The 14,872-nt window shown below is 41.5% G+C and overlaps 1 protein-coding gene across 2 annotated transcripts; it reads left to right on the top strand.

Annotated features, from left to right (window-relative positions):
• The first annotated feature begins 700 nt into the window (after nucleotides 1-700).
• On the top strand, nucleotides 701-12,048 carry dcp2 (decapping mRNA 2). 2 transcript variants are annotated; one of them, XM_084160318.1, is made up of 11 exons: nucleotides 701-954; nucleotides 1,469-1,620; nucleotides 1,920-2,047; nucleotides 2,177-2,275; nucleotides 2,421-2,573; nucleotides 2,698-2,810; nucleotides 4,553-4,657; nucleotides 4,755-4,881; nucleotides 6,436-6,519; nucleotides 10,156-10,207; nucleotides 10,716-12,048. In XM_084160318.1, the coding sequence occupies exons 1-11, from the start codon at nucleotides 902-904 to the stop codon at nucleotides 10,856-10,858; spliced, it is 1,209 nt and encodes a 402-aa protein (XP_084016444.1). In that variant the 5' UTR covers nucleotides 701-901; the 3' UTR covers nucleotides 10,859-12,048. The 2 variants fall into 2 exon arrangements, with proteins under 2 accessions (XP_084016444.1, XP_084016445.1); XM_084160319.1 differs by lacking the exon at nucleotides 6,436-6,519 and having other exon boundaries at nucleotides 703-954.
• The last annotated feature ends 2,824 nt before the right edge of the window (nucleotides 12,049-14,872 follow it).

The raw sequence follows: 14,872 nt of genomic DNA, 5'->3' as shown, positions 1-14,872 counted from the left end.
CAAACATCTCGCATTTGGAAAGATTTAATACCAAACCTGAGATTTTGGAGAACTGCTTCACAATATCCAATGCTAATCTAGTTTGTGACACATTTTTCAAAAAAGTCAGGTGTCATCCACCAGTTGGGATATCTTGATCTCTCTGGCCTGGAATGTAATGCCGTCAAATCGACTTTGATAAACTAATGAGCATAAGGTTTGAGAAACTAACAAAAATAAAAAAGGTGAGATTGGACAACCTTGTCATATTCCTTTGTAAATGTTAAACCTTGAGGATGTTCCATGACAGAGTTTGATACAGCTATTGCTACCATTATACAGAGTTATAATAGCGTCAACAAAAAAATTACCAAACTTCAAATGCTTAAGACAATCAAGATAAAATTGTGATTTTCGGTATCAAATGCTTTCTGAAAATCCCAAAATAAGACAACAGGGGAGTCATCCAATAGATCACGCTGTCTACTTTTTAATCTTGCTCGAATATCTTTGCTCACCGTTTCCTTGTTTTGTCAACCAAACTTAATCAATTGAGCTCGAGTTATTCTGCGTCGAGTTATTCTGCGTCTTGATTGGTTAGAATATTTTGACAGGCAATCATTTAGTCTAATAAGATACCACATACACAACTTGGCCAGCCTCCCCTGATATACGATTGGATAATAATATTCCTTCACATCATCAACAGTGTGGCGTTCCTACCTTCCTTTTTCGATTGCACTGTGGTGGAGTTTGTTTTTAGCGAGCTAACTTATATTTATTTGTGTAAGTTTAGGGACATTGGACGAACCTGGCAGATATAGTTAGAATGCATTGATTCGTGATTTGAGAAAATAGTAGCTTTGCGCTGTTTATTTTTCGCCTCATTGTTTCGCGAGTTCGGGATGTTTTTATCCTCGACATGGAGACAAAAAGAGGGGAGATTCCCAACGGCGTATTGGACGACCTCTGCAGGTAAATACCGCGTTAGAAGTGGCTAACTTGTTATCAAATATCACGTTTTGATTTCTTACTAGCACTATATCACGAGGAGTGTCTTTGTTGTGCTTGTGGCTTGTCGTAACCTTGGTTGTGGATAGCTATCTAGATAGTTTAGTCTGTCTCGAACGACAATGGGGTTGATTAAATGAAAGTGCGTTGCATTAGTGTTCTCAGGGTGTATTAATTCCGGCAATTCTGTTACAAAACGTTTCTCGAACGAAACGGGGAGGGACCTACCTGAATTTGATCAATAGAAATTCGCGTTTTGTTCTGTTTGCTTCCGTTTGGTTCTTTAACGGTAAACGGTTTCGGTAATGAATACGCCCCGTGGTTGCATACACAGAACCTCAGGCTTAGCTACTGTCATGGTGCCTCATTATACTGTGTCGTAGTTTCATAACGCGACATGGACCACAGTATGTTGTCTAATTAACTATGTCCATGTAGTTCTGCTACTGTACTGATTTGCCTCTTCTCTCCTCCACAGTCGATTCATCCTCCACATCCCTAGTGAAGAGAGGGACAATGCTATCCGCGTGTGCTTCCAGATCGAGCTTGCCCATTGGTTCTACCTGGACTTCTGCATGCAGAATGCACCAGGATTACCTCAGTGCGGGATAAGGGACTTTGCCAAGGCTGATATCCTTACATGATAATAATGACGTGTGAGAGAGGGGGGTGGGGGGTTGTTATCATGTTGTTCTTTTTTCTTTGGTTAGTTAATTCCTGATTTAAAAAAAAAAAAGAAGCTTTTATGACCATAGGCCCACTGTGTGAATGGTTATGTACATGTCATCACCTAACATTTCCATGTTGAACTTGTAAAGACCACACCACCTTCAATTCAAATAACGTCTTGTGAGGAGCGATACAAACAACTAAACACAATATTCATTTTTTTGCAAATGTTCCTTATATTCTCCTTGACTCCATGCTACTTTTTAATCATTGTCCATTCCTGCTGCCCAATGGGGAGGATGTACAGAAGGTTCTAGAACAGTGGAAGGAATATAAGATGGGTGTTCCAACCTATGGTGCCATTATTCTAGATGAGTCGCTTGACAATGTGAGTATAGTACATACAATATAACACTGGATGTGTGTGGCAATACTTCCCGATAAACATTTCATATGTCTTAAGTTGTGTCACGTTTTTTGTATGTCCTTTATAATATCTAATATTTCTTCTCTTTAGGCATTGCTGGTTCAGGGCTATTTGGCCAAGTCCGGGTGGGGTTTTCCAAAGGGAAAAGTGAATGAAGATGAGGCTCCCCATGTTTGTGCTGTACGAGAGGTAATTGCCTCTTATCTCCGTTTTATAACTCCTTACAATTCTGATTTGGCAAGTGTAAATATTTGCTCAAGACAGAATGGCTAGATACAATATATGACGTTTCATTCAATAATGCTTTCTCATACCCATGTCTGTCTTCTCTTAGGTTATGGAGGAGACGGGTTTCGATATCAAAGATCGCATCTGCAAAGACACGTTCATCGAGCAGAAAATCACTGATCAGTTGGCCCGATTGTACATAATACCTGGGGTACCCAAGGAGACGAAGTTCAACCCCAAAACAAGGAAGGAAATAAGGGTACGGTTACCCCTTAACTTCCTCATCTTTTGTTCCTATTTACAATTTGTATTTATATAATTTGTATTTCCAATGCCGATAAAGAGAACAACTAGGACTGGCTGTTGTGCTGTGTTTCTCATAGAACATCGAGTGGTTCCCGATTGAGAAACTACCATGTCACAGGAACGACATGACTCCCAAGTCTAAACTTGGACTCGCCCCCAACAAGTTTTTCATGGCCATTCCTTTTGTCAGGTCAGTGTCTTATTGCTCTTCACACTGATTAAAAATGCCCATTTCTGAAAGACTTGGGTGACAGCAAACCGCATGTGATAAAGAGTATCTAGTCAACAGTGAAATAATCCATAGCGTTGCTTTTTCACTTTTGTCAAATATAACCTGTAATTTCAGCGCAGCATGAATAACAAAATGGTAAAACAATTGCACGTTTAGGTTGTAGCCATAGGCGGCGCCTGAGTTTCTAGTTTGGGGAAGCTAATTTTCACCGTAAAAATTCACCTTCTTAACAAAGCATTCCATGCATCACCTCATTTGCAGACTTATGTAAGGTGGCCTACTATTCCTAATGTGGTGAGTAGATTGAATAGTCATAGTTTAGGCTAATAATATAACTCGATCACTGTTCGCAAAAAAGACAGTTCATTGCATGGCTGAGCGTGTAGTGGCATAGAGGCTATATCCGATACGTTTCTTCTCCTTTTGCATGGGAAAAATGTGGCCTTTTATATAAACTTATTTCATGCAATTCTACTACACTTTTTAATAGCCTGCAATGGAATTGACAGGGTAGTCTACTCTGCTGATACTGACAAACATATTTATAATAGGCCTACAGGTAGGGGAGAGACACAGACAATGTGAAGTCCATCTAACCTGGAGGAGGACATATTATTGTCCAAAAACTAACTTTCAAGTGGCACTGACCCAACAATGATAGAGTGAATATGTACACTCACCGGGGACATGACCGATGCTCTCCGCTGGTCCCAATAAGATAGGCTATACTGTTGTTCGCTTAAGTAAGTTGAGAATTTTGATAACTAAAAGACAGATTAGTCTTTTCATTGTCTTCTCTTTACAGCAATAGCCATTTGCTTCCCAAAACTATGTTTTCCAGAGATTGTATTTTGAAATATTGCGATATGCCTGACTGGGCCTCTCTACTTTTCACTGAGAGTCGCTACCCGACAATCGTCTATTTGGTATTTGCAGAGCGGGCGCTGACCAAATTGCGCGCTTCTGCCTCCCACGTGGCGCTGCGGTCTAAGGCACTGCATCACAGTGCTAGAGGCGTCACTACAGACCCGGGTCGAGGCGGCGCACAATTGGCCCAGCGTCGTCCGGGTTAGGGGAGGGTTTGGCTGGCCGGGATGTCCTTGTCCCGTCGCATTCTAGCGACTCCTCCTCGGTCGGCAGTTGTACGGTGTTTCCTCCGACACATTGGTGCGGCTGGCTTCCGGGTTAAGCGAGCAGTGTATCAAGAAGCTGTGTGGCTTGGCAGGGTCGTGTTTCTGAAGACGCATGGCTCTCGACCTTCGCCTCTCCCGAGTCCGTACGGGAGTTGCAGCGATGGGACAAGACTGTAACTACCAATTGGATATCACGAAATTGGGGAGAAAAGGGGTTTAAAAAATTGCCCTTCCGACTGTAGGCAATGCGATTGAAAACAGTCTGCAGCTTATTTTTTTGCAAAGAAGCAAATGATCCTCTGTGGCCAAATCATGCTTTCTGGTGTGGTAGCCTATTTTGAATGATTGTATTTATTTCTGTGAAGACGGGAGTAGGCAATTTGAATCAATTTACTTTAGGGGAAGCTTAGCATCCGCTAACCTAATGGATGCGCCGCCTATAGTTGTAGCAACTTTGACAGTATTATTGTGTAACCTTCTATCCTATGTGTATAAAGCTGACATCAGTTTTTAATACCATTAATAATTCAGTCATTGATTCTAGCATGTCTACTTTGGCCTCCACAGACCACTCCGAGAATGGATTGCCAAGCGTAAAGGAGAGTCTACAGATAGTGATGAGGATTTTGCATCCAACGGCAGCACTCCATGCAAACCTCTGGACAAAGCCCGGTAAGACACTTATGCCCATGCTAAAGACAATTTTTTTATACATTTGGTGGACAATAAAGCTTTTTGAAAATGAATTGAATAATTTCTTCTTCTCTAGCTCCAAGCATAGGCGGGCCCAGCTGTTGCCTGAGGCGTCTCCAGGAGAGGGCTGGGGGAAGCAGAAGCAACCCAAGCCTCTGGGACAGCTGAGCCAATACGAGCTCTCGGAACTCTTGAAAGCCAAGGTTGGTTGGTCTCTGCTGTTTGAAGGGTCTGTTGGGGGTAGTGCTGAGAGATTGGTGCTTTTTGAGGTCTGTTTAGGTTAGATAATTTTAAAAAATTATCACTGTTTTCGATTTTTGTTTTGATAATAACAAAATAAAAACATTAAATGCATTATGAAGTAATGACATTAAAATTATTTTATTTTTTTGAGCTTTCTAATGGAAATTCCTAAGCAAACAATAGTGAACATTCAATTGCCAAAACATAGAAAATATTCTGTCTCTGTCAGGTCCACATTGGGTAGACATCAATAGGAAATTACTATGAAATAATACAATATTTCAGTTGATTACATTACTTAGTTTTTACTTGATTACTTTGTTATTTGTCGTTCCTTAAAGTCATAATCTCTGCTCGGGCAGTAACAGGCAGCCAGCCAGACAACGTAATCTGTTATCCCCATACTGTACTGTCTTTAGTCATCCTATTTAGCTAGCCTGCCTAAGTATGCTGCAGAGCTGTCTGACAATCATTTTACTTGTTCTTCAAAGTAGATAAGGCACACTTTCACGAACCGTCTCTGTCCCTCTTGTCATTGTGTTGAGTACATTCCTCTCATGCGCTCTGTGTAACTAACCTAACGTAGCAGGCGTAGCAGTGTATCCGTTCAGAGATCGGTATATATTGACGAGATGCTCACGCGTGCTTGACTCAATTTTTTTTCTCAAGTCTCCCATTGACATGAATAAATGACTTATGGGAAAGTCGGTTGCGTGGACTTATCTCAACTCTGAATCTGGCCGTATCAGAAAATGTTACTGCTCAGGTACCCCACACTTGCTTCAGCAGACTCCATAAATTGGATACTTTTGGGCAGGTATCCACAGATTTAACTTCAGAGTGCTGAGGCCTACTGCTGCTGACGCATTTAGTTTAGACCAAATACAAGATTGGGGGGGGGGGGAATAGATGTATGAAATGTCTGTGGTACATCTTCAAAAATACTACAACAGATCAACTATCAAAGGCATGACGAACACTCAGAGAGCATGCAATGTGTTTCAACCTATCCGTCTTCCTCGGGCAAAGCCATATTCTTTATTTGGAGTGTTTTAATTAATGGCAGAGGCAACATTGAGTGTGTTTTTTACTTTGTGCTAGGATACTGTAGCATACCAATATCTCTTAGCCTGAGCAAAACAATGCAGCAATTGTAATCCAGCATCAATTCACTCAACGGCAAAAGGTCTGTTTTTGGTTTGTTTTTTTCTGTCACCAGCAGAGGGCGACGTCGGCTTGGTCTTCCCAGTTTGGCCTTATTCAGAATCGGGCCTTGTAGAATGCTAAAATATTTCTGTCTAGCCTGCTATGATTTTTTTAAATCAATAATTCCCGCTTTTCTGACAGCACCCTCTAATCAAAACTAACCGACCCCTAAACCAAAATCCAAATTGTCCATGTTGTTTAGAAGACACTGGAGTAGTTGAACTGCATCAGTGGCTTCTCAATATATATATTTTTTTGAATGTCCAAAGTATGAGTCCTGGTTCTATGGCACATGCTCCTGTCTGCAGAACCCCAATGTGAAAGTCAATGGGAAGAAGCACCAGGATTCTCCCAACCTGAAGAAAAGGACCAATGGAGTCGGCAACCAGCAGGTGAAACTTAACTTGGCTGAAGCTGTGTGTAAAGCCTCACCCATAGTTTGTTAGGTGTGCTTGCTGAAAGCAAAAACAACTACTGAAATCTACTTCTCATTATTTGCTTTTCTCTGCCACCTGTAGCCCCAAAACCGTAACACCAAAACTACTTTAAAACGTCCAGGCTAGCACTAATCCCGTGTGGTATATATTTTTTTAGTATATATACAGTGGGGGGAAAAAAGTATTTAGTCAGCCAACAATTGTGCAAGTTCTCCCACTTAAAAAGATGAGGCCTGTAATTTTCATCATATGTACACGTCAACTATGACAGACAAATTGGAAGAAAAAAAATCCAGAAAATCACATTGTAGGATTTTTAATGAATTTATTTGCAAATTATGGTGGAAAATAAGTATTTGGTCACCTACAAACAAGCAAGATTTCTTGCTCTCACAGACCTGTAACTTCTTCTTTAAGAGGCTCCTCTGTCCTCCACTCGTTACCTGTATTAATGGCACCTGTTTGAACTTGTTATCAGTATAAAAGACACCTGTCCACAACCTCAAACAGTCACACTCCAAACTCCACTATGGCCAAGACCAAAGAGCTGTCAAAGGACACCAGAAACAAAATTGTAGACCTGCACCAGGCTGGGAAGACTGAATCTGCAATAGGTAAGCAGCTTGGTTTGAAGAAATCAACTGTGGGAGCAATTATTAGGAAATGGAAGACATACAAGACCACTGATAATCTCCCTCGATCTGGGGCTCCACGCAAGATCTCACCCCGTGGGGTCAAAATGATCACAAGAACGGGAGGCAAAAATCCCAGAACCACACGGGGGGACCTAGTGAATGACCTGCAGAGAGCTGGGACCAAAGTAACAAAGCCTACCATCAGTAACACACTACGCCGCCAGGGACTCAAATCCTGCAGTGCCAGACGTGTCCCCCTGCTTAAGCCAGTACATGTCCAGGCCCGTCTGAAGTTTGCTAGAGTGCATTTGGATGATCCAGAAGACGATTGGGAGAATGTCATATGGTCAGATGAAACCAAAATAGAACTTTTTGATGATAACTCAACTCGTCGTGTTTGGAGGACAAAGAATGCTGAGTTGCATCCAAAGAACACCATACCTACTGTGAAGCTTGGGGGTGGAAACATCATGCTTTGGGGCTGTTTTTCTGCAAAGGGACCAGGACAACTGATCCGTGTAAAGGAAAGAATGAATGGGGCCATGTATCGTGAGATTTTGAGTGAAAACCTCCTTCCATCAGCAAGGGCATTGAAGATGAAACGTGGCTGGGTCTTTCAGCATGACAATGATCCCAAACACACCGCCCGGGCAACGAAGGAGTGGCTTCGTAAGAAGCATTTCAAGGTCCTGGAGTGGCCTAGCCAGTCTCCAGATCTCAACCCCATAGATAATCTTTGGAGGGAGTTGAAAGTCCGTATTGCCCAGCGACAGGCCCAAAACATCACTGCTCTAGAGGAGATATGCATGGAGGAATGGGCCAAAATACCAGCAACAGTATGTGAAAACCTTGTGAAGACTTACAGAAAACGTTTGACCTGTGTCATTGCCAACAAAGGGTATATAACAAACTATTGAGAGTTTTGTTATTGACCAAATACTTATTTTCCACCATAATTTGCAAAGAAATTCATTAAAAATCCTACAATGATTTTCTGGATTTTCTTTTCTCATTTTGTCTGTCATAGTTGACGTGTACCTATGATGAAAATTACAGGCCTCATCTTTTTAAGTGGGAGAACTTGCACAATTGGTGGCTGACTAAATACTTTTTTCCCCACTGTGTGTGTATGTATATGTGTGTATATATATATATATATATATCTTTTTTTAGTATGATACTGACTCAACTTGCATTGCTTGCTAAAAGCTTTTGGATTTTGTGTATACTGTTACCATTAGTAATATTAGAAACTATTACCATTTGTTTTAATTGAAGCCCCATAGGCCATCCATTTTGGATTTGCCACTGGTCTTCAACCGTTTGCGCTACAAACACCAAACTGACGTTGACAAGTGCGGGCCGTCTCTACTTAGATTGCATCAATAAAGCCTTTTTATAGCTACCTTAAGATGAATGCACTAACTGTAAGTTGCTCTGGATAAGAGTGCTAAAATGACTGTAGATGTAAAACCATACAGCGTCCTGTATCCCCCATGTCAATAGGGGAATGCACACTTCCAAATTCTAAATCACTGGTGCAGAATGTTCAAACTAAAACATTTTGAGAGCTTAAAACACATTCTATTGCTTCTGATGCAATAGTACTCACACTACCCTACTGTCTAAATCCACTATAATAACGCCATACCTACAAACCACCCCAAAATAGCTCACTATAACCTCTACCGTTACCACCACTACATTACTGCTGCAGTCACTACTTCCTTTGTCATGTATCAAACTTGCAATATGCAAAACCTTCTACGCACCCTATAGGAGAAGTGTAGGGAATCGGAACACAACCTCGGTCTCTGTCTCCCTTTCCTCTTGTTGTTTATGCATTAGACCAGTGTTTCCCAAACCTGTACTCCAGTACCCCTAGCCAGTTCACTTATTAATGTATTCCAGAACTAGCACAGCTGATTTTTAAATGGTCACCATATAATCAAGCCCCTCATTTATTTTTAAATCAGTGGACTGGCTGGCTGTACTCCAGGAGATGTTTATCTGTCCTTTATAACTAGGTATCAAACTACATTTTACATCTAGATCAACTAGACATCAAACTATAACATACCTAGACCCTTTACAGACCAACTAAACCGCTCCGTAAATACAACCAACTATACAAACTAGACATCTAACTAGTCTAAAGTATAGACCAGGATCTAGACCAACTAGTCTTAAGATCGTGGCCAACTATAAGAACATGGATTAAGACCAGCTAGATTGTAGAAAGACTGAATGCCAGTCTTTTCACGCCAACTCTTTGTCACTCATTGTCATGTCACTCAGCTTGACAATAACAGCAGTGAAGTTGGCAAGAGCACAAACAGATCTGGGCCCAGGTTAGATGTAATCTAGACCGATACTAACAGCACATCTAACTAGATCTAATTTCTTGTGGACAGATGCAGGTAACATAAAATGGTAGTAGCATCTGTCGAACAGACTGTGGCATGCGACGATTAACGAGGAATTTTTTGTTCCAGTACGCTGATTTTCCTGTCACTGATTTTGCAGGTATTTGCGTCTTTCCAATTTTTAGAAGGGACTTGCCCGAAACTGACTGATAGTTTCCGTTGAGAGGGGTGGAGACTTCGCTAGTCTCGTTAGTACATTTTCTAACATGTCTCCCCCCAGAACTCAATCGAGCATCTGACACAATTACGCAATATTTTAGTTCTGGGTGTCCCCAAGATTAAACTAGATCGAAAACAAGTGAACTGGTAATACCTGAAGCAAGTACACACATTTTCTAAAGGTTTTCTAGTTATTACCTAATTTAATACAAATCGGTCTCCCATTTTACATTTTAAATTTCAATTATATTCATGTGTTCAGCTGTTGTTGTTTTTTTTGCATGATGTTTGATCATAGTCTGTTGATTTTTATCATGGACATACTTGTTTTCACTAGCGATGCATTTAAAATGGTAAAACTGTTCTTCCAGAAAGAGGAGAAGAGACTTCAGCCCAGGAGACTACAGGACAACTTCGACACAGGTATTGCACAAAGTGAAGATTAGGAATGAGACAGATTTCAGTAGATATGTAACAGCTTTTTAAATGCTGTATGAAGCAACTATACATTCATTTTTTTCAGACACATACTGTTTTGGGTCCCTCTTTCACTATAGACACTTTTAAATAGCTCAGGGGTGGCCGAGACTGCTGGAGACTTCTAACTACCTCAGCCCTACAGTTAACACACCTGATTCAGTTAATCAAGATCCTGAGTAGAATAATATTTTGTTAGTTTAGGTTGTTGTTGTTTTAGTTTGTAACAAAATTGTTGTGAGGGTAGCTCTCCAAGAGGGTTGGCCACCTGGATTAGTTGAGTAGTTCTGAGGTGAGAATTTTAAAGTTATTGTTCACTTCAACATCAGTCAGACATTTTTCAAAACGTCTGGGGGGGGGGGAAACTTATGTTGAGATGAACTCTCCCTTTTAAAGTTGATGTTTTCACTGTCCACTGGCCTTCTGAGTAAAACTACTCTCTCTATCTTCGTAGATGCAGCATTGCCATCTGACACGTGCAGCTCCAACAATGGGCAGCAGGCGGTCTGTAACGGCAACTGTGAACAGCTCTCCTCCAGGTCCTTCCTCAACTTCAAGTTCGACAGGGAGGCCATCATGAAATGCTTTGACTCCTGAAATAGCCGACGGACACCTTGGTCGTGTTCATTAGGGACCAAAAGGAAGTAAACTAATTGAAACGGAGAGAGCCTACGTGGACTTGTCGATTTTAAGAAATTAAATGTTTTTGCTTTCCGTTGTATGCCCTAATGAACACGACCCTGGAATGGCAGACTAGCAGATACTTCAGTTCTATGGAACGGCAGCCCCTCAACCTTAGGGTTGAGATGAAGAGAACTGTATATATATATATATGCCTTCTGTCGTAGGTTTAATTTTGTCAAGCACAGAAAGGTTAACTAGTTGCCGCTGTTTGTTTATTCAGAGCTGAATCCTTACTTGAGGATTCTTAGTAACTTGGTTTCGCTTCCAGGAAGTCATGCAGTGATGTCAATGGCAAAAATAGGGAGGAAAGGTTAGTGTTCACAGATCTCTATTTAGGATTCACCCCATATGATCCAGATTTACTAAGCATGTACATCAGGTGCAAAGTTTGTACCTGTATTTTTATAGAGGGAATTAATCACAAAGTAGAGGACGAAAAGGTCAAATACAAGGTTCTGAGAAGAAACACAGTGAAGGTAGATAAAGATAGTGTTTTAACTTTGGGGTTTCATCCCCTGTTGACGTGAACAAAGCATATGTTTAGTAAATCTGGCCAGTGAAGTCGGCGCCATAACTTGCCCAGTTAAGTGTTTTTGTGTAATTTAATGGACGACATAGTCCAATTTGGTCAGTTTCACCGCCTTACCAACTGAGCTCCCGATTTTTATATGTTTTAGGGCAGTGGTTCCCAACAAGGGGTACTAAGACCCCTGGGGGGTTACTTTAGAAGACTCATGAGACCATAGGCCTACTGGTAAAATGCACATGAGGGGGTACTTCAGGTGGTACTCCGGACAGGGTAAAATTCAGTTGGTGGTACAGTAAACAAAAGGTTGGGAACCGCTGTTTTAGGGTATAGCTGGTGTGAACTGATGTGAGGCTAAGCACAGACTACGGTACATTGTGCTGCTATGCTTTTATCTCCAAGCAGTGTCAGCTCCAAGTAGACTTGTCCTCCTAACTGTGATTCCAATGGCCGCGTTCCAGGTCAACCTTTTTTGCAGTCGCCCATCTCAGAAGATTGCTATATGATACGAATGTGGTTTCTACAATGTTAATGTGATCTGCGCAGCGCGGCTGCAATAAAGACAACCTGGAACGTGTCCTATTTTATTTCTTGTCTGGGGTCTGTAGCTAGCCTGACTTCAGAGGCAGATGGCGGAGTTGTAAGACTCTGAAATGGCTTCTGTTAAGATTCCTCTGTGCAAAACACATCTCTTTCACAACGGGCCTGGTTAACTAAGTATCTTCACCTATTCTACACACGCAATAAGACACCACCTTTTACACTAGGTAACATGAACCGTAAGGGGGATAGAATCCTAAGATAAAACCCAAATAAAAGCAGTATCCTGTGTTTTGTTCTGCCTTGACTCAAAACTAAAAGCACAGGTGCAAAGGCTTAGTTAATTTGGCCCAATACGTGTGGTACAAAGCATACTGCTAACTGGCATACAACTATGAATAAAATCAATTTACCCTTGAATCGTATACAATATGCTTGTTTGAAGTATTTCAGACCTCTGAATCATAGTACCGTGCTGGCTAGGCTACTATACTCAATGTTTTTGATGTCAGCAAGTCATAGAGCCCCCCATCTGTGACTGGAATGTAATGTATGATTGAACTTGCATGTAGTCAACGGTAGTTCTTTTAGAGCGCTTAAAGGTAACACTTGACTTAATGCTAAGTAATGCGTTGTGGTTATAATGCATGTAATACTTGTCATAAGCATATATGAAACCCCACTATGTTTTAGTAAGTATCATCTCTTAATGATCCTTAATAAGTCACCGCTATTTTCTGTCTGAAGCATTGGAAGGGCTCATACCTGCTCATACCTGCTTATAACAAGTAACAAAGCGTCATACCTGCTGGCATGAAGTTAGTAGAGCGTTACAAACTGTATAGAGGTGGTTATTCAACAGTACATGAAACATGGGCTTCTCGTTCAGGAGGGCGCAACATTACAGAATGTTTACGTAGAAATGTATTGTGTAGAACATACACACTTAATGTAGAATCAAGACTCTTCATCATTACATGCCTACGTTGCAAACCACGGAATCAGCCCCATGATTCAATCTGAGTAGGAGACAGTCTCAACAGGAACCTGTTGGAGATGTTAGAAGAAATGCACAGCCCCTCTTAGGAGAAACACTCATTGATCTTGTTCTGGTGGCCCTTGCTAACAGGGCAGTCATTTCCCCGTCTCGGTGGTCGGCACTCTGCACTGATAAAGGCTAATGAGCCCAGGTGTGTTGGGGTGTATTTTTGGATTTCAGCTTTTCCAGCAACAAGCTCTGAAAATGAATAATTTTATACTGGTCAGAAGTGTCCTGTAGCTTCATCACACTTTTATTGGAATAGCTGCTTTTAAAATAGAGTCTCACTGCTGTCTTACGAATAGCTCAAATAGTAGGCTACTTTCTAGTCCTAGAATTAGTCACTGTGTGAGTCCATAACCACATGCTCTCGTCTGTCTGCTCGAGGCAGTGTTTTGTCTTCTGTCTTGCAATAAGTCAAGACATTTTGTGGCCCTTAGCGTTTGAACCATAGTTAACCCATGTGCCTGCTGAGAACAAATGGGATAAGAGTTTTGGTATTAGGTATGGTATGCTGATGAACCCGCGGGACTATGAAAAAGCAGGACTTTCCTCTGATTTAACAGTGTTGTATTCGCTGTGTATGGGTCATTTTCATTTGTCTGTAACACATACCTATGAGATCTGGGGTCTGTTCAGGAGGAATAGAAATGTATTGTGCAGAATGGATACGATGGTCTGTCACAGAATAGAGAACCATGTTAGCTCTATTCGTTACATTTAAATCTGCAACGTTCTGCACTTCCTCTGTTGATTGGAGAATTGCATTAGTGGTGTACATCTGAACACCATTGACTAGCACAGTGGCTTGCGAAATTATTCACCCCCCTTGGCATTTGTCCTATTTTGTTGCCTTACAACCTGGAATTAAAATGGATTTTTGGGGGGTTTGTATAATTTCATTTACACAACATGCCTACCACTTTGAAGATGCAAAATATTTGTTATTGTGAAACAAACAAGAAATAAGACAAAAAAACAGAAAACTTGAGCATGCGTAACTATTCACCCCCCCCCCCCCAAAGTCAATACTATGTAGAGCCATCTTTTGCAGCAATTACAGCTGCAAGTATCTTGGGGTATGAGCTCCAGCTCCTTCAAGTTGGATGGGTTCCGCTGGTGTACAGCAATCTTTAAGTCATACCACAGATTCTCAATTGGATTGAGGTCTGGGCTTTGACTAGGCCATTCCAAGACATTTAAATGTTTCCCCTTAAACCACTCGAGTGTTGCTTTAGCAGTATGCTTAGGGTCATTGTCCTGCTGGAACGTGAACCTCCGTCCCAGTCTCAAATCTCTGGAAGACTGAAACAGGTTTCCCTCAAGAATTTCCCTGTATTTAGCGTCATCCATTATTCCGTCAATTCTGACCAGTTTCCCAGTCCCTGCCGATGAAAAACATCCCCACAGCATGATGCTGCCACCACCATGCTTCACTGTGGGGATGGTGTTCTCGGGGTGATGAGAGGTGTTGGGTTTGCGCCAGACATAGCGTTTTCCTTGATGGCCAAAAAGCTCAATTTTAGTCTCATCTGACCAGAGTACCTTCTTCCATATGTTTGGGGAGTCTCCCACATGCCTTTTGGCGAAGACCAAATGTGTTTGCTTAAATTTTTTTTTAAGCAAGGGCTTTTTTCTGGCCACTCTTCCGTTAAGCCCAGCTCTGTGGAGTGTACGGCTTAAAGTGGTCCTATGGACAGATACTCCAATCTCCGCTGTGGAGCTTTGCAGCTCCTTCAGGGTTATCTTTGGTCTCTTTGTTGCCTCTCTGATTAATGCCCTCCTTGCCTGGTCCGTGAGTTTTGGTGGGCGGCCCTCTCTT

The sequence above is a fragment of the Coregonus lavaretus genome, assembly GCF_964263955.1.
Source record: "Coregonus lavaretus genome assembly, chromosome: 4".
In the NCBI taxonomy this organism is placed as follows: domain Eukaryota; kingdom Metazoa; phylum Chordata; class Actinopteri; order Salmoniformes; family Salmonidae; genus Coregonus; species Coregonus lavaretus.
This window is presented reverse-complemented; position numbering and strand designations above follow the sequence as displayed.

Coding starts and splice junctions, on each gene's coding strand:
- dcp2 (XM_084160318.1), top strand. CDS start 902: ATGGAGACAAAAAGAGGGGAGATTCCCAACGGCGTATTGGACGACCTC. Junction 1,621..1,919: donor AAGGGACTTTGCCAAGGCTG/ATATCCTTACAT, acceptor ACTCCATGCTAC/TTTTTAATCATTGTCCATTC. Junction 6,520..10,155: donor ATGGAGTCGGCAACCAGCAG/GTGAAACTTAAC, acceptor CTGTTCTTCCAG/AAAGAGGAGAAGAGACTTCA.